The sequence below is a fragment of the Plectropomus leopardus genome, chromosome 17 (genome assembly GCF_026936395.1).
Source record: "Plectropomus leopardus strain MGB_pleo_1.0 chromosome 17, ASM2693639v1, whole genome shotgun sequence".
In the NCBI taxonomy this organism is placed as follows: Eukaryota; Metazoa; Chordata; class Actinopteri; order Perciformes; family Serranidae; genus Plectropomus; species Plectropomus leopardus.
The window spans coordinates 23419833-23445405 of record NC_142192.1 but is presented as its reverse complement, the minus strand read 5'-3'; the positions used below and the strand labels follow the sequence as shown (position 1 = coordinate 23445405).

Here is a 25573-nt window from a genome sequence, read left to right as displayed (position 1 = left end):
AAATGCTTAAAAATATTAAATCTGTTACATAATTTTAAATATGGAATTACGATAATTTTAAATAAAGTTTTTCCATAGCTGTTTGGATTTTTTCCTTAAACAGTTTTCCCTAGCTTTTTAAAATAATTTTAATTTACTATTTTTTTTAATCTAATTGATTGCAATTTGCAGAATATTTCTTACTGAGTGGCTCATTTCCTTTTTTTCCCCTCATGTTTTTGAAAGAAATCGCACCAATTTGCTCAGAGACCAAAGTTTTTAAAAACCTGTGAAAGCAGCACAAGAAAAGACGTGTCACTTCAAGTTTCAAAGGGTCAAAAGATAACAGCGCTCCTTGGTGCTTTTTTCCACAATTTTTTTTATTGAAAGCTTCATCAGAGAGAGAAAAAAACAACTCATAAAACCCAAGTCAAATCCTAACATCCACAGATGTACAGATAATTTCTCAAAGATCACACACACTGAGCAGCGTGTGCGAGGCGTGACCATGTCCTCCTCGGCGCTGAAACCAAGAAAAGTGAAAAAACGAACAAAAACAACAAAAAGAGAAAAAACTCAAAAAACAAAACAAAACAAAAAACCGCTCTGCTGTCCTAATAAATAGTTTCTCTTTTTATCTTGAATCCCATGCCTGGCGCACTTTCTGTGCAGGCTATCGCTAAACAATTTGGTCGGCCATTTCCTAGTGATTGTTGGATTTTGTATTTCTCAGGGAGCTGTTTGAACTCTGCAAGGGGCTGTGCTGGCTGGCTGGCTGCGCTCCTGGGGTTGTGTGGCAAATCGATAGCTCTCATCAAAGGTGGACCGGAGCATCAATTAAAAAGCACGGGGCCTCGCTCTTGTGGGGGGCAGTTTGAGCAATTTTCCCACTGCATTATGTGTGTGGAGAGTGTGTGTGTGTTGTGTGTGTGTGTGTGTGTGTGTGCTGGTCTGTGATGAGTTATTGAGCCACAGTTCTCCTTTACACACAGTGGGAGACGGGCTGTGAGAGTAACTCTGAACTACTGTTTTCCTAACACATGAGAATCAACGTGGAATGGCTACAACTTGCGAGTGTGACACGAAATAAATCTAATGAGTCGACTCCTGTGACAGTGTGGACGCCACGCTGCATACATTACTTTCTGGATCAGATTTAAGGATGGCGGCAGTGATTGTGAGAGACGGTGAGTTAGGGACGGATTGAGAAAAATACAGTGAAGTAAGCACCTCGCCTTGAAAATCTGACACCAGAGAAGACCAGGATGTAGGTAAAGACTGGAGATCTGTGTTTATCAGAGAAGGTAAGCTCACGGCAGATCAGATTTACCTCGTAGAGAGTGTGTGAGCTATCCACAGAGGACTGACGGGGAATAAAAGGTTGCATTTCCTCGTATTTGATCCAAAAATACAGAATTCTTCCTTCTGTAACAGTTCTGAGCTTTTGGTTTCACTTCTTTGGGGCACCAGATGAGTGAGATTTTCTGCATTATGACACTTTAAACATGTAATATATGATTGCATAAACTTCATTTCAATTTTCTGGCACTATAGCAGCAAATATCCTGACACTTAAGCAGGCAAACTGTTAGAGCACCAGTGGGACCCAGTTTTACTCAGCAAAATGAATGACAGCGACCAACTGCCCTTCTTGATAATACAGACTAACGAATGCACGAGTCCAAAGGGTCTTCAATGTTTTTTGGGCCAAGGATCCATTAACTGAAAGAGACACAGAGCAGGGACCCCCTATTACATGTATTTTATAAAATTACATCAAATTTGGGATAACGTTTTGAATATTTTTAGCTGCTAGGTCAGCAGCAGCTGGGTTAGCCTCGTTTTCTGCACTTAGCTTGTGGTAAGTCTCGAAAAGTTAAAAAAAGATCAATTGTGTCGCACAGAAATATCTGTACCTATCAACAATGGTAACTGTAAATTGTAAATTGCATTTATTTATTTTTTTCATGAAAGGGCTTACTTATCTTTAATATGTTGGATTTGTATTAATGTGTATTTTCATACATATTGTAATTCTTGGACACAACAGATGCAAACAGTAGTGGCAAACTGACTTATCGCATTGCTAAACTGCAAGCTCTCTTTCGTGAGATATTTGTTTCATCCAAACAAACAAAAAGAAAACAAAAAAATGCATGGACCAACTATTAATGACACCACTGCACCCCATGTGACAATTTCTCAATCTCTCCACTCTCACTTTCCACTCTGGAATATGACAAGCCCACTGATGTCATCACGGTTTGCCCTTCAGGTAATGAGAAACCTGCTTTTTGGGTTCAGAACCAATTGATTTTTTGGTAGAAATACTCTAGGAACTAAAACAGAACCTATTCAATTTTGAGTGTAAGTGAGATCCTAATACGATGAGAAAGCAGCAGATTGGAGGATGGTGAAGTGGACTTGAAGAAGGGGAAAGTAGAGAATGCAACTGACGCTAACAGATGGATGGAAAGTGGTGTAAAGATTAAGGATGGAAGAGATGGAAAATGATGATCGACTGTGTGGTAAAGGAGAGTCTGTCTCAGTGTGACGGTGTAGGAAAGGAAGAGTGTTGCTAATTAGTGACGGGTCAGGCAGGTCACCTCCCAGAGTCCTGTGCAGTGTACATACTGCTGCATGAAGACGGAGAAACTCCAGGCTATGACCACTTCTGCCCGGCAACAGGAGCTAATGATCCCTCTCCTCCTTCCTTCCCCACACACATACACTCTCTCCTGGTGTAGCTGGCTCCTGGTTTGTGCTGACACATGGGCTGACTGGGAGCAGAGCATTTCTGCCACAGCGTCCTTAAAATGGCAAGCATTCGTTCTGTACACTCCCGTGAAGGTATTGGTATTCTAAAAAGATACATTAAGCCATTGTGCTATTAAGAAAAAGCCATTTTCTGTTGGTTCAGTCGGGTAATCTTTCAGATCTCTGTGAAATATCGGCGCCGTACACCAAAAGCAAACACCTGCTCTCCTTTTCTTTCTGTCTTGAATCTCCATTAGCAAAATAGAGCTGATGTTCTTTGTTGTGCATTTTTTTCCATAATCTCTTGGCTATTTGTAATCCTATTTCCCATAATGCCATTACTATTGAATCTCAGGCCATTTGTGGGACGCTCTGCTCTCCGATGTGCAACTCCTGCATTATGAGTCCTATTAAGCTTCAAAAATGTCTCTATAAAACAGCAGCTGTAAAAGTCTAGAGAACGTAGTTATACCGACGCTGGATTTCCTAAAAGTTGAACTGTTGAGTAGAAGATCTCTTCACACACGCACACTGACACACACATACTAGCTTAAAACTGGTAGTTGTAGTTTAGCAGCTCTGTTCACACTTAAAAAGACCCAATGATAAACAGATGAGCAACATGGGGAAGTCCGGGAGCTCTAAAACCCAACGTTTGTCAGTTGTTAGCCGTTAAAGACTGTAATGTGGCTTGTTTATGGGGAGATAAGAGCAAATTGTAGCCTGGAGGCGAGTACAAGCAGATGTTGAGTGGCAGATGAGATGAAAGGAGAAGGGCAGGTGTTGATTTGATTGGACAATAAACAGCTGAACGGTCATTGAGAGACGGTTTGATTGGCTTTTGACCTCCGTTGGTGGATGGGAGATAAGATACAGCAGGTTTTAACACAGACTGAGGAAAAAGAAATATGGCTTTAAAGGTGCAGAAACCTGTGTGCCTTTTTCTTTTGAGTGTTGTCAAGTTAACAGGTGGCTTGTTAAGAGAGCTGATGGCCAAATGATCAACAGTGGCCGTCTCGCACTGAACACAATGAAGGCACAAGCCTGAGACAGCTTCCTCTGTAGCACCGTAGAGTAGCTTCGACATTGTGTAGCATTTCTTTAGCACAACTGGAGCCGGTCGCATCAACTGGTCTTAGCTAAGCCTGGTCTGAACTGCTAAGTCTTTAGAACTGACTTTACTTTACAAACTTAAACCTAGTCCTAACTACGCCCCGTCTTAGCGGTGCATGTTCTCGTGAATGTCTAAAACCTGCAGCTGTTGCTGAGCAGCGCATGTGTTTCTGTGACACATTAACATTCTCCAGCTGTCTTGTTAATGTTTGGCTTCATTTTTTATTATTTGCAGCAACGTTTTAATGGAGGAACAGAGGAAAAGACACCATGATTTGAAAAGTATAGAACTGTGCAAGAGAGAAGTAACAAAGCTAAACAAAGCTGTCTTATAACCAACGGAGGGACGGTGTGCTGTCAGCGGTGGTGCAGAGAACCCCAGTGTGAGCTCTGAAATCTGGAAATCATAAACATTTCAGCACCTCCGGTTCCCTCGTCTCGAAATCAGTGGGTTTTTCGAATGAGTTTTTGGTTATCAGCCTAAAGAGAAAGAGACTCTTGCGTTTTGTTCTATGACAAAATAAATCAGTTAATACCCCACTAGTGAACTTTGAAGCTTTAATGCATCTTAAAGAGATGGTTGTTACCACGTGGCTAAATGAGACTACAGAACGTCATCACGCCAAACCGCACCAAACACAGCTTTACAGCCTCATAGCGGTGGCGTTGCTACCGTAGTTTAGCTCATTCTAGCCTAGCATTAGCGTTTTACTCCGAGCAATTAAATTTAGGCTTCAAAAATCCTTAAATGTTGTCATTTGAAAGTGGTAGTTATTTGTGGAGATTTTTTTGTTGAGCATAATGTGTACATATCATAAACACAAAACATTTTTTTTCTGCAATGATCCGAAATCTAATAGAAAAATCTGAATAAGCTCTTTGGTAAGGGAACCAGGGAGATGTTAGCCTTTGGTTTGGCCTACAGAAAAACAGTATCCCAGGGTCACTCTATGTTTGTATGTTAGTGAGATAAAAAGGAGACTTTAGCAGGAAAGCTAACGTTGCTGTTCAAGTTTTGTGGCTCTTGTGCTCTGTATCAATCAGGCTGCAGACACATAGAAACAATTAAAATTTAAACTTTAGACCTGCTCCTGACTAGGTGTAAGACTCACACCCAGTTTTAGCAAAAAGAAGGCTTAAGACTAGATGGTGAAACCAGCGTAATTATGAGCTCAGCCAAGCTGTGACCAACTTAGCTTAAGACCAGGCCTAAGTCCTGTTGGTGCAACCGACCCCTGGGTTGTCAATGTGCTTTTTTTTGGAATCATCTGGAAGCTTTGTTAAAAGGCACTCAATGTACAATATGATTGTTTGTTACATACATGCCACGCACAATGACGTAGCTTGCCTGTAATGTGCACAACACGCCATCATGACCCCCAAAACGCAACGCTGGACTCAGATTTAAATGAGTCACATGAACTGCAAGAGCTCAATTGCAATTGTCACCAAACAAAAAGCTCCCTCTCTGTCTGGAAGAAAGGGGTCTTTTGAGGGACACTGGAGTGGATCCTATTGCCCCGGAGGGAGACAAATTGGGCCCGTCAAGCCTCATTGCGAGAGTGACTGAAATTGGTTTGTGGTTCTGCTTGTGCACCATCCAATAAAGAGAAGAAACCTCAGAGAGAGTGCGGGAGAGAGGAGGGGGGAAAAGAGGGAGAGAATGAGGGAAAATGAGAGCAAAAGAAGCCCGGCTTGGCCATGGCACATTAATGGTGCCAGTGGAGCAGGGAAAAAAAGGGAGTCTTTTTAGCGCTGTAGCCGCACGGTGGGGCAGAGCGGGCGGGCATGGGTGAACGGAGCAGACACACAGCGCTCCTGACACACAAAGGCTGCTGTAATGGGGGCAGAAATGGCTGCCATCCCACAGGCAATTTCTTCAGGGGACAATCCTCAGAGATGAAATCATTGAAAACCTCACACAGCTCCGGGATGGAAATACCCGATAAGATGTGACGGGGTTGTTTGTGCAACAAATTGGGACAACCAGGGGTGTAGCTGACACTCAGTTGTAGGGCTGGGGACGGGGCGGCCATCAACATCTTGTTATGGCTGCTGAGGAGCCTAGTTAGTTCCCGCAGGTGTGCTGACCGTCGCTGCTTGTGTTGGGTAAATGATCAGGGGGATGTTCAAGACAGACTGTCCTCTACTAGCCTTTAAACACATCTTTCCAGACCTTGTTAGTGTGTTTTCAAGAAAATGTGCCACATTTTTTCACAGTAACTTCCTGGAGTCTTCTGGTTGCATGTTTAGGGCCTGAAATCATTAAATGGCGCCGCTTTGTCAGTGTTTTTCCGCCTTAGACACTGTTTGTCAGTGTGTTTCGGCGTTAGACACCTGTGCCAAAAGCCACTTTTCACCACATTAGGAAGACACTGGATGAACAGAAAGCACCTGGGGCGGCAGTATGATACACCAAAGGACAGCATTAGGTTGAAACGCTGGCGGTAACGACATAATAAAAAGACCTTGAGGGTCCATGTAAAGTGGGTGGGAGGGTTGGTAGTTGGACCCAACAAACGTTCGTCTGGGAGCCTGGTGCTCACCTCCTGTGTGAATGCTGATCCAAACCATGATATATTTATTAAAACTAACCACCACTGCTTTTGTTGCCTAATCGTAACCACATGCTTTTGTTGATGGCCCTGCTTTGATTGTGGCAACCCAGAATGTCAACAGCAGACACAGGAGAACAATTAAAGCTTTTTTTGTAGACGCAAAAGTCCCCTGACAAAGCAGCAATATGTGACATCTTGGGATGAGAACGTGTTGACTTGAAACGCCGAGCCGACGGCCGCCCGTTATTCATGTCGTGCCATTCGTGAGCCTCTTTTGTCCTAGTTTTTATGGCGTGTTCCACACAGTTGGCACTAGTCTCTTTGTTACGGCCGAATCAGCATGTTAAATCCATCTTGGAGACAGTGGAGCCCGTTGGTGATTGAAATCAGTCTGATTGGCAGTTCAGCTCAACGCACAAGGAGAAACAAAAGCCAACAGCTAAAGCCAAGAGTGTGTGAGATTGAAACAAACTCGTCATATTAGATACGATTAGTTCTTAGCAGCCGAGCTCTTTAGCAGAAATGGTTCCTATTTGCTTGTGTTATCATTTGCTAGTGCACGGTAAAAATCGGCCATTCTTTCAGCACTAGGTTGTGTATTTAATGTGCTAAATGGCAAACTAGCATCTTGAATCTATCCTTCAGGTCTTTTGGTTTCCCTTTTTGGGGTGCAGAATGTGCATGCTAGTCGGCTGTTGGCTCTAGTATTTGCTGTGCAACTTTTTGGCCGAGACACAGGGAACACGAGATGACACAACAGTTGGCCTTAGTCGCCCTTAAGCTCACAATGATGACGTGACTCCTGTAAATTACTGCACCTAGCCAAGAAATAGTCTGGCACAGAACCCCCTTATGAAACCAAAAGCTGTACTTTATACTTTTTTATGGATTAAACAAAAAGGTATAAATTGTTTATTATGTCCTTCTTTGGACAGAGCCCGGCTAGCTGTTTCCTCCTAACTGCATATTTCCTGTTCAGACAAGTAAGTGAACAGTGAAAACGATTTTCTCATTGAGCTCTTGGGAAAGGAGTGTACAAGCACAGTTCATAAAATGTTAATTTAAGCATTGCAATTACTTCTTCATGTTTGTTTTGATTTACTTTGGCCGCCCAAAAGGTTCTCAAAAGTCAGTACCATTAAGTGCCATGAAGTTTATGCAATCATTGCTTAAGACTTTGACTTGCACACTTTTTTTGTGACCAACAGCTTATCTCGTACAAAATGCAGCAAACACCACTCATCTGGTATTCTTGTTGGCGTAAGTGTGGTGACACACAGCAGAGATTAACAGGAGGTCAAAAAGCAGCAGGAAGATTCCCAGTTCAACACTGAAGCTCAGCGTGTTGAGAAATGCTTGAGTTAGTTACGGTTATAAAGAGACTACGGTCAGAAATCACTGAGGGGACGAAGCTGGAAGCAATGTGTCAACAACCATGGAGCGTAGCGAGCAACATTCCCCAATCTGTTTCCTAAAGTTTTCCCTGCAGGATCTGAGAGATAGATAGAGGTGAAATGCACCCACGGTGTGTGAAAGCATCGTGATGAGACATTTATAAAGAAACCAAAAGACAAGAAGAGGAGGTGAAGAAAAAGGACTTTAGGTAGAACTGCCACAAGTTTGTACTGTTAGTATGTACGTGATGAGATATGTGTATGTTTGTGTTTATCTGTGTGTGTGAGTGTGTGTGTGTGTGTGAGTGTGTGTGTGTGTGTGTGTGTGTGTGACAGCTTGGACAACCGTGGAAAACTAGCTTAAATCCGGTGAAAAAGATGTTAAGAAGGATAGTAAGGACTGGTCCGGCCATCAAGGTCAAATAAAAAAACAACGACAACAGCAACATCAACAACAACAATATCAACATTAACATCATCAACAACAACAACATCAACAACAACAAAATCAAACTGAAAAATGAAAAGGAAAAGAAAACAAAAAAAACAAAAACAAAACTCTGGTTCAGAGTGTCTCTTCATCTTTGGTATAAAAATGGCCATCCATGGGCTGCATTTGATCCACAACTAGGAAAGAACTACAGAAATTGTCAACAATTTCTTCTATTGCTTTTGCACTGATTGGTTTAAACCGTTAAGCTCCTACTGAATCTACTGTTTTTATTTCACTGCCAGAATTTTTTCCGCAATTTTTTTTGTTAATTTTATACTTTTTTTCTTCTTCTTTTTTTTTTTCTTTTCGCAGTGTGACAAGCAAAGCGGGCTAAAAACATCTTAAAGCTCATAAAAAAGGTAAAATGTGGCAGATAAAAAGCACTAATGTTGTTGACAGCAACTTTGCCATGTAAAATAATAATTATGATAATAAAAAACAAGTTCAGCATTTTGCAACAGACTGCATCCACAATGCAGCATGTTTTTCGTATGTTTTCATTTTTTTCCTCATTGTGAAAAATCTCTTCAAAGCTTCTTCTCCACACCCCCCGAGTCTTTTTCCCCAACAGACATTTTGTTTTCTTCTGACACTTAGTTACCTCTGACATAATAATTATCAAAGTTTTCTTCTAATGAAGAAAAGAAAAAAAGCTCTTCTCTATTAAATCTGTACAGCTTATGTGATAGATTCTTTTTTTCTTCTTTAGAACAACTCATCCAGTGTCTTGTACCCTCTGAGTGGTGCAAGAGACTGATTTCGTTTGCTTGTTTTTTTTTTTTATCCTAACCAGACGTCAGACTTTAACTCTGTAAAAAGTTTCTGCCGCCCTTCAAATTAAGGCCATGAAGATTCAAGAAAGAAAAAAACAACACTTTTTCGAATATATCTAGAAAACTAAAATTTAACACTAGAACATAAAAAAGAGTGAAAAGAAATTGTAGCTTAATATCTGAGGAAGACAATCTCTGTGTGTATCTCAAACTTGACTCCCCTTTTTCTAATTACAAAATAAACTTCATCACCTACCTGCGCATTCAACCTTTTTTTTTTGTCATTTTCTATTTTTTTCTTTTTTTTTTAATTGGTTGAGAATTTTCTTTGAGAAACTTTTCAAGCTTCAGCCCAGCCCTTCAGGCAGGTTCCCAGACTAAACAATTTCACTTCTTTGCACTGTGCCCAGCAATTTTCTCATCTACCTCCCTCAGCACTCTTTGCCTCCTTCCTGCGTTGTTGTTTTTTTTTTCGTTTTTTTTCTCGTAGGCCAGGTAAGAAATGAAAAAAGTGTCTCTTTTTTGGTGCCTGGGCAATCTGGAAGCAATCTCTTTCTTTTCTCTTTTCCTCACATTCACAGTGCAGCCACCTTCTGTCTCAAGGCAACGCTGTCACAGGAACATTCGCTCAGGCCGTTGCTATCTGATGAAAGAGGAGAAAACGGAGAAAGAGAGAGAGGGAGGGTGCCGCTGTAATCAAAGCACAATATTACAAACACAGAAAAGCAATAGAGCTGACAGCTGACAGCCCAGTCAAAGACTGAGGCAAAATGAGGAATGTTAAACAGTTCTGATGAGGTCAGAAAAACAAAAAGTGCTGCCAAAATGACGAGCAACTGACATCAGCAGCCAGGAATAATCTGAGTCATTTATTACGGCACAACTGAGTCTTATTTCATTCAGATTAGCATTTTGTGTTCCTTTGTCAAAGAGAAATAACTTGCAATTTTAATGCTTTTGTTATTCCAAAAAACAAAACATCTGAAAATAATTACTTTGTATGATAATATCAATACAGTTTACAGTTTTATTCACAGACAGGAGGCTGATCTGTATAAGTCTGATTTACTTAGGGAGTTAAAAACCTGTTTGTGGCAGAATTTATGTGTTGGACCACAAAATGACCTGATATACGTAAACAGTGCATGCTGGGAGAGGGCAGTAGGGATAATATCTGACAAATTGTATTCTACGGAGCCTGGGACGGGACACGGAGGAAAAAAAATGTTGAAAATCAGGTGTGGGATCATACTCTGTGACTTTTTAAAAATCTGACGTGTGCTTTTTTTAACGTACTGTTGTCCATGTTTTAAAATATTGTATGTGTTCTTAGGAAGTGTACTTTGACCTGTGTACTGTTGTTCCTGTTTGAATATTTGGTATGTGTTTCTTCTGTAGCTGTCACCACACCTGCTCTGGGACGACAGGTGAACATTAGCCAAGCTGGCTAAACTGGCACATTGACAGAAATGTCTGTTAATGTGCACTGTCCCTGTAACCTTTAACTGTATACATAAAGAAATTTAAAATAAGAAAAAAAACATTAACTTTGTGAGATCTTGCAAAACTGTAATGAGAAAAAAGTTGTGGGTTAGAAAAAAAAAAAAAAGTAAATTCAGGTCAGTTTGGTACCATGGAGACAACCACAACAATGGGGCGTTCATAGGATTTTATTTGAAAATGGCCTCAAATATTAAGACATTAAATCAGTGCTTGGCAGTAGGCACGCTCTTCCCATAGTGGTGCACTCCGCGGCCCTTCCTCCTCCGTCCCTGTCACTAGGAGACTACTTTGCCGGCAGTAGAGCGGACAGCAGCTCTGGGACAGACCTTTAGTGGCTGTAGCAACTTGAACTCAGCCAATCCAGTCCCAGCACTGAGGGTAACAGTGGGCTGAGTCTAACCTCTAAAGATCCCTGAAAGTCCTGGCTCCCCGCAGGATCAACAAACTTTCTGTTGCTGCCATTACACAGGTTAGACCCAGCCCACTGTGTCTCCTGACACTGGCTACAAGTTTACAGATTGCTACGGCTGCTAACTGAAGGTCCGTCTCCAAAGACACAGCCCGTTTTCCCTCCAACAAAGAAGTCAGGGTGTATTAACTAACTACTTCTTGTTGCATTTGCAGTCTGCTAAACAATAATCTCTCCGGGATCTCCGGCTTCCTCCCACAGTACAAAGACACGCATGTCAGGTTGATTGGAAACTCTAAATTGCCCGTAGGTGTGACTAAGCGTGTAAGGTTGTCTGTCTATATCTGCGATAGTCTGGCGACCTGTCCAGGGTGTACCCCGCCTTCCCCCCGATGACAGCTGGGATTGGCTCCAGCCCCCCCGCGACCCTTACGAGGACAAGCGGTTATGGAAAATATATGAATGAACGAATGTAGCTGCCATATTTTGCAGGACCCTCATGAGTGTGGTTTCCATAGAAACGCAACTGTCAAGGCTTTTGTCACATTGAAGTGGGCGTGGTTTCATCTGAAGTTGCTCAGAAAAATGGTAAGAAGCTGTCAGGTCAGATTGTGCTTTGCAGTGTCTCTCACTTTTTTGAAAACTGTGTTTGCTGCCAAGCACTCATTTAATGTTTTTATGTTTGAGGTCGATCTGAAACTAAAACCTCTCCCTCAGTTATGTGCACCCCATTCTTATGATTGTCTCCAGGCTGCCAAACTGACCCATAAGTGCATTGATCTTTTTTTTTTTCAAAATAAAAAACTAATGCAAGATCTTTCAAAAGTACTTCTTTTTTTTTTTTTTTTAAACCTTCAATTTTCTTCAATGTCCCTTCTCGGCCCCAACGTGACGATGAAACTGACCTGCTCAGCGATTTGCAACATGGACAACTCTCCGATTATAAAATTGTACTGTCATATTGCCCACCCCTAGCGCTTACATCTAAGAGTGGAAAATCAATGTGAAAGTAAAAATAATGTTGGCATGGCATGCTAAAACAGTTGACAGCAGCTGTCCTGCTTCACTGTTTGACTCACTTGGACTGGTATGAGTAAGCAGGAACGTGGTCGGCAGCACTGTCCACCTGGATCTGTTGCTGCTGGCCCGCCACCTCCTGTGACGAGGGAGCCACTGTCTGGGGGGAGGCGTCCGTCACCACTCCCTGGGGACAGACAGGAGGAAATGTGTCAGCTCTGAACTTTAACAAGCATCTCGCTGCAACGTTTGGCATGTCCTGCTGAAGAGTATGTGACTGAATCCGGTAAAAATTTAGCTTTGTACGTACAGTACACAAGTTCTTCTGCATGAGTTTTTTATTACCGAAATTAATATTATTATACAGACTCCGACAGACCAAAAATTCGAACTTAAATAATGATAAATAAACTGTTCTGACGTGAGATAAACGTATACTAATAAAGTTGTGATTATTAACTTCTCAAACTGACATATCCATCAAGCGTAGATGAGAATCTCTCACACCCACAGAACTTCATTTCAAATAATAAATGTTTCCATCCGAGAAAGCCAATATGCTGTCTGTCAGAGATACATATAAAATAAAGGTGGTCTTTCAATTATGTACAGTAAATATGCAGCCATACAAAAATGCTGTTTTGAATTTTAACATTTCACTCAAGTGATACAGCATTGCAAGAAAAATATGAGGAATACTTGTCATTTATATATCAACTGAAGCTCCAGTGTGTAGGATTTAGGAGGATACATTGGCAGAGAGGGAATTTACAAGATTCATAACTGTTTTCATGAGTTTATGATCCCCTGAAACTAACAACTGTCACGTTTTTTAACCGCAGAATGAGGCGCTTACAGATATATACAGAGTGGGTCTTCATCCACACAGGACCCCAGGACGTGTACCAGGCTTTAAAGACAATTTTGGTAGTTAGCAAAAACCAAGATTAAAATTTTAGAGTCTATCATGTGATGTTACTTAGGCTCAAACTTTTTTCCACAGACTTACATTCTGAAGAGATTTCTGTAAATTGATGGATAATTTGTTTTGAGCGTCACAACCCACGCGAAATTCATTCTACCATGAGGATTTGATCCATTTCGTCTCAAGTCTAGAGAAGCCGCGTGACTGAATCATTTTCATCTCTATTTTCCCCACATCCTTTTGGTGCTTATTTAACTCGTTGGGCTGTTCACACTGGACGTGCTGTGAACTGCCGGCAGCGATAGTTTCAGCGTCTGGTCTCAACGTGGACTGGCCGACAGTCGCTCAGTCTATAGGGAACAGTTGGGTTGTCGACTCTGGTTGTGTGTATATCCTTGTGTATAGGCACACTGTTATTTATTACAGTTGCATCAGGAAATTATTAATATATATTTTTTCTGTGCCTAAAATCATGACACACACTCACACCTGTGCTGTGCATGTTGTGTGTGTTTGTGCTCCTCAGAGGATACTTATTATGTATTTTCACGTTGATATATTGTATATTTCTATTTTGGTACCTCATTAGAGCTTGAAGGGCGTCAGCTGTGTTGGGTCATGTGTGTATCTGTGTATTTTTAAGATGGCGACTCAAATTTGCAATTCTGAGGAAGAGCATACTGGCTCGAAACATCACTTGCTTTGCAGAATAAAATCCTTTAATGAGAGCCTCCTGGTGCGCACATCTCTATCTCTGTATACTAAATTGCTGGCAGACTTTTACATTTATATTTTACGTTAAAACAGTCTTAAAAGATGACCATGTGCACCGAATTCATCCCAACAGCCTCTTAGCCTTTTTATGTGTCTAGCAATACAGATTACCCCCATCATTGAGTCATCTCCATCACCTTTAACAAGCTCTCAAGGATACTGCGTCCTGTCCATACATCAGCCCTCCAGACACTGGCTGATGCAGTGATATACACCCCGCTGCTGACGCTGGCACCGAGAGGATGACGCTGAGGATGAAATAGGTAAGAGGCGCCACGGGCTACAATACAACTACATTTCTCTCCTCTGTCCCGCTCCTTCATGAGGAACTTTCAGGGGAAGGGGAGCTTTGGAGGGGGGTATAAAAGAGGGGGAGGAGCGACTAATGGGTCTGTCAGGGGGAACTGTCATTGTCCGTGGCTGGTGGGCTAACCAGAGCTCCGTGGCTGACGGATGTGTGTGTTCCAGCTACCTACCGGCCCGGACCGGCTGTGGAGGGAGAGAGAGAGAGACAGCACCGCCGGCACTGTGTCTCACTTCAGCTCCTGTCATCTGATACACGACTGATAGTCCATCTGAATACGACCGCACTGTCAGCCGCCAGACAGCCGTCCCGCTCTCCTCGCCGGGCCTGCCTGCCCGCCTGCTCTCCACGTTCATCATTTCTCAAGCTGGACTGCCCAAAACCTGCCAGGAGCTCAGACAGCCGCCGAAGAAGTGACAAAGTCTGTGCTGCACTTCAAATGTCTTTCCCAAATACTATAAAACTTCTGACTCATCTTGCTTTGCTTGCAGTTTTCACCCTTGTTATTTGCTGGTGGTGCGAGGCCATTTGTTCAGAGAGAATACGAGCAATTTACAGCGCGCTTCAAACGTAATCTGTCTATTTAATGACTGTTTTGGTCTGTCGATGGGGTGAGCAGGTTTAGAGATGGTGAAGAGCGATGGTGGGTGTCAGTGAGTGGGCTGTCAGGAGTCATGGTGCCCTCTGTTTGGGTAAACATCGACAGATAGGTGATTATTACTAGTAGGGATTAACAGATCGTGAAATTCTGGGCCGACACTGATGTTTAAATAACAGTTTTATTGATAGCGGATGCAGATAGCAATGTTTTGTTTTGCTTTTTTGTTTCCAGGGAAACAAAGAAATCTTGAATTTCTTAAAAAAATCTTAGAAATCTTAAAAAAAGAACGCTCCTTCCTCCCTATTGACGTGTCAGACACCCTTTTGTTTCCCTGATAATGCTACATTGTGACCAACAAATCCACGTTTAGATGGTCAGGATGAGAACTAGTTACCGTTAGCTGTTAGCAGCCGATGACTAACTAACAGCTAACAGCGGTTGCATTGAGGTACATTATGATGCATTTAAGCTCTGTTCAGGAAAAATAAGTATTGGGCTTCATGTAATTTCACATCAGTTTGTTCCTAATGTAAGATATGTTTTCAGCATTGTTTGAAAAGAATGTTTGTTGAAGTGCAGCCTCATTATGGCACCTTCTTTAACTTGAAAAACAAAGTAGTGCTCGTCAAATACTATAAATATCCTCTGACATTTAATCCGACAAACTTAAGCTGTTTTATCAATCATCGTAATTTCACAAGACATCACAGGCTGGTGACGTGTTAGCCTTCATTCCCACTAACGTCATCTCATTCACAGGCAGGACAGATCTTGGAGACTGAGCTGTTCAGGTATTCATCCAGCTATCAGCAGCTGGTCTGTCTGTGTCACAAGCCAGAAACTGTAACGTTCTCATGATGTGTTCTAGTGAAATCTTCTAAAATGGAGATTTTGGCAAGAAACTTAAATAAATACAGCTGTCTGAAGGACAAATTTTTTGATGTTTTTCAACAATATAAAACAGATATTAGAGGGGGGATTGTGATATATTAGGTAAGGTAAAAGGCTTGCGAAGCAGTTTACAAAAATGTTTTTTTTTTTGAAAAATTAGGTTATATTAAAGGCTGTTTCATTATTGTTTATGATTGAATTCATTTTCCAAATGTATTTTCTGACAACGAAGATTTTTTTTTTTTTCCTTGGCACATAACAGGGAATAAACAACAACCAATTCTGTGAATCGGCCCAGAATTTCGCAATCAGTGTAAGCCTAATTATTAATAGGCACTGTGTGTGTACACGTGAGTCTTACTTCGACAGGGACGGCTGTTGGAGGCACAGGAGTGTACTGGGGAATGTAGGTCCCTTGCATAGGCGCCGCGGCAGCTGCAGCAGTCATGTACTGAAACACAAACAAAAGACAAACACATATCAAAACTCGGCTGCACACATCACAATACAAACATGTTACATGCAACACACACATTTGTAACATATTCTGCCAAATCCCAATCCAAAATGGTACAAGACACGGATATCACAAATATCACAATGAAACCCTCATTCACTGAAATTATCCCCCGAAACCAGTGGGAATGTGAGCATGCTGTGCCCTCAGCGTCCTTTGGAGGGCGCTAAAAGAATATGTGTGCACTCCTAGCAGAGCATGTGAGTGTGTGACAAAGAAGGAGGAAGAGATGTTCAGTTGTTCCACTAAGACTTCACAGGCGAGCAAATGCACCGGGCCCACAGCTGAGAAGCAGATAAAAAATAAAAGAAAGTTGAAGGGAATGAAGGTGGAGTGTTTGAGTGAGAGAGAAGGAAGAGGAAGTGGGAGGTATGTCGCCTGTGGCCTATATTCCTTTCGACATGCCTGCCCCAGCTTTTAACCGGGTGCTCGCTCACTCGGTGATGGCCATTTTACAGACGTGACACAAGTTCAGTTACATGACAGCCACGGGGCTTTCACATGCAAAATGAATGAGGACATGGCACTTTTGTGTGATGCGATTTTTTTTCCAGCGAATGCATGTTTTGTGTGTGTGTGTGTGTGTGTGTGTGTGTGTGTGTTGGTGAACATGCGTGCCAGTGTCAGCCAGATTTGCCAGTGTGTGTGCGTGGTTTTAATTAGCGCATGCCTGTGCATAAAAGATCACTATTTGTGTGTCCAACTGTGCGTGTGGATGGATGAGTTCGTTGTGTGCAGCTGTGTGTTGGGAACATACATGCACGTGTGTGTGTGTGTGTGTGTGTTTGTGACAGACAAAGACAAAGAGGCTTGGAACGATAATGCTGCAGTACAGCGCCAACGGATGTGATCCCAGATAAAAGCCACCAGGCTGCCTCTCCGCCTCTCCTCGTCTTCCTGCTGCTTTTCCGGACCGAGAGAGAGGAAAAAAAAGGAAGTACAATCCCTTTCTTTCTGTCTTATTTTTTTCTTTCGCCTCTCAGTCCCCCTGCCAGTGCTAAAAAGCGTGGCGGCAGTATGCAGTAGGAGGCGGTAATGGAGGGGCTGCGCCGGGCTGCGGAGCCTTTCTTGGCCGCGGGCCCGGCGGTGCTGGTGAAGTGTCATTACCGGCAGCGTTGCTAATGGATCGGGTACGGCTCCACCGCTCACCGCTAATGAGAGCAGCTAAAGGCCATGGACATGGGTGATTAACTCCCCCACCGTCGCTACACATGGCCAGGAGGATGCCCTGGGATGGATGTTAGCGTGTATGTGTGGGCATGTGCGCGTGAATTTAAGGTTATCACACCTCCAGGGCTGTCACACTCAGGACGGGGTGAGGCGGCACATCCAGACTTCCTGACACATTACCACATTACCTCTCTGTGTCATCCCTTCTTCCCTCTCACCTTCCTGTCACTTGCTCTCTCTCTCTCCCGCTCTCTCTCAACCTGCTATTGTCTAAAAGGCCCTATCAGGTTGTTGAAGTGACCTTCTCCCTGGCGAATCGAAACCATGCATACCAATTTTCCTTTTGCTCCTTGCCTTCCTCCCCATTAACTTATTCAGTCAACTCACCTGTGAGGGCTGCAGGAAAGCAAATGAAGGGAAGCAGGAGATAATTAGCAATATCAAAATCTCCCTGTCAAAGCCAGGATGTCCATTTGAAATGTTATATTTCTCTGCAGGACTGCAAAAGGAATTTAAATGAGATTTAACAAGAAAATTTAATAAGATAAGATTTTTCCCCCCTCCTACCATAACCATTAGTTAACCTATTTAATGTGGCAGATTGAGCTGGGCATATTTTTGCAGTCGCTGCCGTGGCAAGTCAAGAGGATGTCAGGCCCGGCTACTGTGAATTGGGTTGCTATGGCGATAAAGATGATTTTTGTCCAATTTCAACTCTTTTAATACTTCCCTGTCCATAGTCAGGGGACAGGTTGGGCAATATAAAACATCCCTAATTGGCAATAAATGGTGTTTCACTCTCACAGTCACACACATAGCTTCACACACACACACACACACACACACACACCTGTGACTGGAGCAGATGGCGTGTGCGTATGTTTGATGAACGGGAGGCCTGAATAGTTCCTTAACGAGGCTGGTGTGAGTAGACTCCTTAAGTCTCTTCTTCACCATCACTCTCCATGACATACAACTACAGTATAAAGTTAGACCGCAATGCAGCAATGCCAGCACGGAAAAACATATACCATAGACAGAACCACTCTAGTACCGCCGCACTGAATATGACAGCATGTACAAGGATAGTAGTTTACTTTCAGCTTTCCAAATCAACAAAAATTTCTGTAGCCCTTTGGCATCCTGCTCAAATGTTTGGTAGAACACATTTTGAGTTGCTATATGTGTATTGATAATGAAAAAATGGTGTGAGCTAGTGATTCAATGACTGAAGAAGAACTCAGGAGACTTCGATGGATTACACTCAGTATTTAACAAAGACTCGATCGAGGAGAATCACAGCAGACCATACAAAGTGTGAGACAGTGGATGCCGTTCAGGGATTCTGAAGGTGTCGTTGTGTGAGGACAGTCCTTAACCACGACAATCCTCCAGAGAGAAACACTACATGTTACCAAATAAGGTTATTTTGCAGACATCTGTGAGTGAAAAAAGGTCCTTAAGTTTGAACAAACAAGTGTGCTCACCCTGTTTACCCTAAATCACCTTGCCTGTCACCCCAACTATACAACTGAACATCCCCAAGAAGAGACAATAAATCTATTTAGAGCAAATATAAAGAAAGGCAGCTGTGGGAGTCAAGAATCTGCCCTCATGGCCTGTTGTAGGCCTGGTACTGACCTAACTCTTGCTCCACTAAAAATTCTCTGTCATTAATAACGAATGTTTTAAATTTAACTCAACCTAATTCAGCTATCTGTATCATTCCATTCATGTATGTTTTGCAAAAACTAGAATTACGGCCTCTCGGTTGCCTCAATGCACCAGTGAAGTTGCCTTTAAAGTGTATAGCCATTTCTGTGAAAACATGGATACTTCAATGCTAATGCTAATCTTCCCTCCAGCAGCACAGAATATCTTATACAGTCAGCACAATTTCAAGATTACTGTCACTAATTCAGTATTTGACCAAATCTTTTACTTTCCGTTCCTGAGTTATGACATTAAGTAATGGCCTGAAAAGTGTTTTTGCAGAACTTTACAACTTTGGCCTCTTGGACACAGCTTTATCACTATATATTCTTTTAGTTTTACCATTACCATGAAGGGCCATCTGAACCGTTTACTTAGAGGCCTACAATTTATTTTACCCTATGGGGTCTGTTAAAAAAAACAAAAAACATTGATTTTTGTTATTATAGCTCAAAGAAAAAAAAAAGATTGTTTTCGTAGAGAGGACATTAAAGGGCTAGAAACTTCTTCTGGCACTGGTGGAAGGTAGCAGAGCACGTTAGCATGTGCAAACGTCCAAATAAATCATCCACCTCTCCGTCTGTCACTCAGCCTCAACATCTATCTGCTGCCACGGTGACAACACGCTGTTCTGTCGCGTCGTCTGCAAGGTGGAGGATAACAGTTGGTCAAGGCAAGAGCATCCAGCCACTCAGTGTAGGTTATTAATGGCAGAGCAGCGTGGGGATGGGCTCTGATGACTATTGATCTTAGCTGTGGGGCTCCGACACAATGGGAACTATTGGAGCTGTACATCAGCGGCTGTGAATCACAGCGCTGTACCACTTCACCGTGAAAAGCCCTCCATCTTGGCCCCCAGACTTTGTTAACACCCCGCCTGCAGAGATAATTTTAACCTTAAAAATTCAGTGTCACTGTTTTAATCACTTCTTTAAACGCATTATTATCAGTAGCTTTCACAGTATATAATTCCACTATTTCAATATTGAAGGTACTTGGTGGTGTTTTTGACCCTTAATAAGACTATGGAAGTTTTGTTAAGAGCAGTGCCCATTTTGTTTATCTCATGCACCTGCAGAGGTGCACACAGGTATGTTCACACATGTTGGTGACATGTTGAACGCCCTGACAACGGTTTCACATTATTCCACTGATCTACAGCAAAATGCAGCTGTAATCCCTTCATGCTGCACAAGAGCTTGGATTGCCGCCTCACGTTTGCATGCCTCCACTGAACAGTCAAGTCGCAGTTTACATCCATGTTCAGCATCAAACATATGTAGTGAAGACTTTGAAGGACTTGCATAAAAAGTAATAAACATACACAGTATTTTGGCGAAATGTCGCACACACATCTTCTGCACTGAAGATCTATTGAATCATGTGCTCGCCCAAGAAAAGAGTCACCATTATAGTGCCTATGTAAAAGTATTTTTCCAAAACTTTATGATGTTGAAGTGAAGTTGACCTTTGACCTTTTGAATATAAACCATCATCACTTCACCTTTTAAAAAATCCTATTAGATGTTTGTGTGAAATGTTGTTATAGTTAGCGTACAAATTTTGAATTATGGCCCAAATCATACAAACGTCATAAAACCCTGCATACGTCCTCAAATCTGAGAAATGTCCTGAAAATCAAGAAATTTCTTAAAAATCCCAAAAATGTCAGAAAATCCTAGGATTATGTCTGCTGTGACTGGGCCCTGGCCTCCTGTCAAGTTGAATATCCCTGCTGCAGCGTGTGTCTTCTCCTCCGTCTACAGGTTTTGTTTGATTCGCTGTTTATTTAAAAATATTGATTGTGCAGCTTTAAGTTAATATACTAGAAAGACGGTCCTTCAGAGGCCCCGATTATGCCATAAACAATAAACTCTGCGTCACGAATTGACTGCTGTTCTCTGTGATCAAGATCAAGAGTGTCAGGCAAACATTTGACCGCACTGCAGAGTTTGACGCTCGCTGTGAGCTGATGCATTTAACTCCCATACACATAATTCAGGAGTTCACATTTGGAGCACAATTTAGATTCAGATCACATAATTCAGATTCATAAAAAAACAGCACGGACGCCAAATTCAGAACATTAAAATTCATTTGAAAGTGGCACAACTCTTGCACCATAGTTCTTGGCTGCAAGCCCTTAAACGCATTCAAATTGAAGTGTGAAATCTAAAAAATGCCATAAAACGCTGTCCCCCTACTAGCAATTACCTTCAAGGTCTTGCAAGGACCTAACTGCTCTGTGGTACTGGGACTCACTGAGGTGTCAACATGTGTTACTGTTTGACTGTGAAGCTACGAGAGAAGAGAGTGCACGCTCAGGCAACTTTCCCCGGGTGAGTAAAGGTTAAATATAGCCATGCACAGTTATGGAAATGCACAATAACATACTGTACTTAGACTTGCCTGTAGAAAACCAAGAGAAACAGCCCAGATAATAGAGGGAAGCGCTTCACACAAATCTGTCTTGCAGGGACAGAGAAGCTGTCAATCACCACTGTCACCATGCCAACAGAGACCTGGGTTCTACATGCCATGACAGGAATAGGATGGAGAACACAGAGGGAAGGTCACCTCTTGTCATGTCAAACACTGTGTCGCTCAGCTGCAGACACTGACGCGTGCAAACACACTCGCACAAAAATGACAGAGCGTGCGCACACCCACAAACTAACAGGCATGAGCGAAGCATGACAGATAGACTCCTTCTAAGTGGCGAGAGCTGGGAGATAGTAAATAAATCACTAACGGAGCAATATGCACCAAACATGGTAAAATCAATCAGCGAGGAGCACGGCTGGCATGTTTATGTGTGCCATCCATAAACAGTGAGCCTGAGGTTCTTTAGCATTCTGTAATCAAGTTGTTCCAGATACCAAAGCGAGTGCACAAGTTGTCGAAAACAGAACATTTTTCTGGTGAAGCAGCTAAATTCCAAAGCAGTGACCATGAGACGAGGCTTCCTCATTACGAGCTTTTCCCTGCCACTCCTTTTTAACAGGCCTCCGTGCCGATCCGTTCTCGGAAAGCTACGGTCACCACACCAGTGTCACAGCTTGGGCGGACCGGGAACATTTGGTTCTTTTCTTGGAGGGAAGAAGAAAGCCACAGCCATACACAAAAACAGCCGCAGAGAGTCCCGGAACAGCCAAGAAGTATTCTGAGGTGTGGCTTCTCCGTCAGCGGCCAGGGGCTGCTGCGATAAGTTGTTGACTTTGGAGACAGCTGCTCGTGGCAGGTGCTCCTCGGATGCCAAGGTTAACCCTTTGAAACCTGAGCAAATTGGGTTAATTTCTTTCAAAAACATGGTAGCAAGAAAATGAGCCCCTTAACAAGAAATTACCCACAAATTAGCAACAAATTATTAAAAAGCTACAAGAAAATTACCTGAAAATTAGCAAAAAAGGGAAATTTGTTTTTAATGGAAGACAAGACTCTGGATTTTCCCTGTAGTGTTTAAATTTTTAGTACGGACATGCGACTTAATGTCAGCTTTCTACCACATTACTTTTTTTATTTTCCTATATTATATTTTATATTATTTTTTCTGATATTTATAAATAAAATATTTTATTTTTTGTGCTTTATTTTTTGTTTGTGTTATGTCTTCATTACTGTTTGCAAAGTTTATTTAGGTAAGACATCTTTCTAACCATTAATGTTTTCTTTTAAATCTCAACTGCACTATCTGTTTTAATCTGTTGTTGTGCTTTTATTGTACAAATAAAAATAAAATGTTGTGAATAAAATAAAAACAAGGAAATAACCTAAAGAGTGCTAAAAAGGGCCCTTTATATATTGAGTTTCATGTTTTGAGTATATAATTATTCTAATCATAAGTATAATTTCTGGATATTTTTCCATTTTTTTTTATTTTTTGGGGGATTTTGTAATGTTTCTTTCTCTCCCCCTTTGAAAAAGATCAGGTTGTTTTCTTGTCAGCTTTTATAAATTTGCTCATTGCCTATGCCCATGTTTTTAGAGAGAACTGAACTTTTTTGCTCACGTTTCAAAAGTTTACAAACTTGTCAATGTAGCACAAGAAAAACTGATGTCCATCCAGGTTTCAAAGCGTTAAATCACTTGACCAGCGGGTGGCAATCAAAACAACCTCTCCACATGCGTGTACACGTGAGGAATGTGCGGTATCAACTCCAGTTTACTACAGGGATCTTTTAACAGGCTTTCTCAATCAGGCATTATGAAAGGCCTTTCACATCTGGCTTGAGAAAAAGCTTTATAGGAAACATGTCTCAATTCCCATAGATGATCAAGTGTGGCATGCCGTGTGTGCAGCTCAGCCGTAGAGAAGTTATGCTACACAGCACATCGCCTCAGGAAAGCTAAGCAGGCAGAAAGGGGAGAGGCAGAGAGAGTAAACCAAAAATGAAAAAAAAAAAAAAAGGAGAGCCTTAACCCACTTTCTCCTATAATACAACCCATCAAACATCAGAAGCCATCATCATAGATTAGCCTGTCTCTAATCCTGCCTGTTAGCACAGCTGGGGCAGATTAAGGAGGGGGCATTCCTGACAGAGCCAACATGGCGTCACAGTCGCTGACAGCTCACCTGGAAACATATGGGGAAGTGTACAATACAGCACTGTTTCAATCATACGCACAAGCACAAACACACACACACACACACACACACACACACACACACACACACAGATCAAACGTAGTGGCGGAGCAAAGCTGCCTGCTTGCTTGCCCCCGGGCAGCGGGGTTAGGGCAGGAAGTCAGGCTTCAGAAACTGTGCGACACCTCTAAGTCGACTTGATCCTAAAACAGGGGGGAGTTCCTGGTTTAGGGGGGCGGCCACTGTAAGCGTGTGTGTGTGCGGAATAAAGATGGAGTGATAGGTTTGCGATTTAGAGAGCGAGGGAGACAGAAAGGGTGAGAGAGAAACAGAAATTAGAGGAAGGTGGAGAACAGAGAGCCCTGTCACACTGCTAGACTTCACAGGAAATCTGTTTAATGTGGAAGATCAGGGAGGAAACATGCTCTCTCAATATCTGGTGGTGAATGCATGCAGTGTAAAACAAATGATACGGCAGCTCTGTGGCAGCTCCGTGGCAGCGCACATGTGGCGACAGCCTAAGAAGGTTTGGCTTTCTTGAAAGGAAATGTAAAATCCGTCTCTTACTCAGTGTGTACTTTGTGTTAGAACCAAATGAACAATGTTCCCCACAGATAAAAGGCCTCCGCGTGGTCCTCCTGACCCAAACCTGCTGTGTAATGGACACCTGCCGATTTCTCTCTCAACGTTTAACTTTCTGTCTCAAAGAGCAGATGGAGACTGTTAGATGTTCTGCATTGCTGATTGGTACGATGAAAAGGAATAACAGCAAATATGCACCTTTTTATTAACGGATTCGTCGTGTTTGAGTTTTCATTTCTCCTAAGTAAATGTAATATAGGTTTGGGTTTATTGACCCCTGAAAAACCGAAAGTGTGGTAATGCTACTTTCTGCATTTATATTTTTATCTTTTTTATTTTAGTCCAGTAGGGCTGTACCTAATATTTCGAAGCTTCATTCATATCGTTGACATGCAAATTCTAAATCAACATTCGAATGCTGCAAAGCTTAATTTTTTCCTTTTTTTTTGCATGACCATTACTTTGTTTCAAGCCTTGTAATTCTGCACAGATGCAGATAAAGATTTGGCACTTACATTATAAGGTTTATATAATTTGTAGCATTAGACTCCAGTGGTGGCTGCATAGGATTGTTTCCAACGTGTGATCCAAACATTTCTAATAACTCCAGGGGCCATATTCACAAACGCTCCCAATTTAGCCTAATTTTTTAGCCAGGAGTCCTAGTTTATGAGTAATTTGGGAAAGGCCTCAGAGCAACTCTAAGCAAGGAAGGGACAGAAACATTTATCTCAGAGAGGAGGTGTGGTTAACTTTATTGCAAGGTGTGATGCATTCTTTTAAAAGGTGTGATTGGTTGTCACAGACAGGCCCTTTTGTGGGCCTGCAATTTGTGGACACACAAAGGAAATGAAATGAACTGCGTCACAATATGAGACTCTGAAAAGTGGCGTTTGTGTGATGTTACTGCTGCCCTGTGACATGTTTCCTGTTGCCAAACACCTAATATTTTTATCACTTTATTTCTGGCGTTATATCGTTACTGTGTTGGGTAGGAGATGTAAGCACATCTCTAATGAGAATGACTACAAATAGTATCCCTGCACCATCTAATCTGTAGTATTTCATTAACTCACCATCACCCAGGGTTCGGAGAATATCTCTCCTCCGCTTATTAAGTTCTCCTCGCTACTCCTAACAATATTTTACCTCGAGAGCTCTCTTAAGGGCAAAAACGCATTATGGCAGACCTTCATCTGTATCAGGACCTAGTCTTAACTTTAAAGGGGAAATTCATGGAACATGTAACATTTCTGAGAATTTTATTAGAATTTTGTCTCTAGGAGCAACTAGGAAGCTTTATGAATACGACCTCATTTCCAAACTTTTCATGTTTTTATCTAACAAAATATTCAGCTTCAATCTATATTTGTTGGTGGTTGGCCTTTTAAAAACATAATTTTCACTGTGGTTAAAAAAAACCAAGAAAAAAACAGTGTGATCTCCCGCTTGCCACACACAAAGGGAGGCGCGCACTTGTTTAAATGAGGGTTGAGCAGCAATCTACCAGCATCA

The 25573-nt window shown here is 42.0% G+C and overlaps 1 protein-coding gene across 8 annotated transcripts in view; it reads right to left on the bottom strand.

Moving 5' to 3' along the window:
* Positions 1-338: 338 nt before the first annotated feature.
* Positions 339-25573, bottom strand: part of LOC121957585 (RNA-binding motif, single-stranded-interacting protein 3) — a 388916-nt gene continuing 363681 nt past the window's right edge. For 5 of the 8 annotated variants that reach the window (XM_042506228.2, XM_088090901.1, XM_088090899.1 and 2 more), the window contains 3 exons: positions 15853-15942; positions 12059-12183; positions 339-9710 (listed from right to left, as the gene is read on the bottom strand). In XM_042506228.2, coding sequence (XP_042362162.1) covers positions 9707-9710; positions 12059-12183; positions 15853-15942 — 219 coding nt within the window. In that variant the 3' untranslated portion in view covers positions 339-9706. Of the gene's footprint in view, positions 9711-12054; positions 12184-15852; positions 15943-25573 lie in introns of those variants that run through there. The other 3 variants (XM_088090900.1, XM_088090902.1, XM_088090904.1) reach the window with 2 other exon arrangements.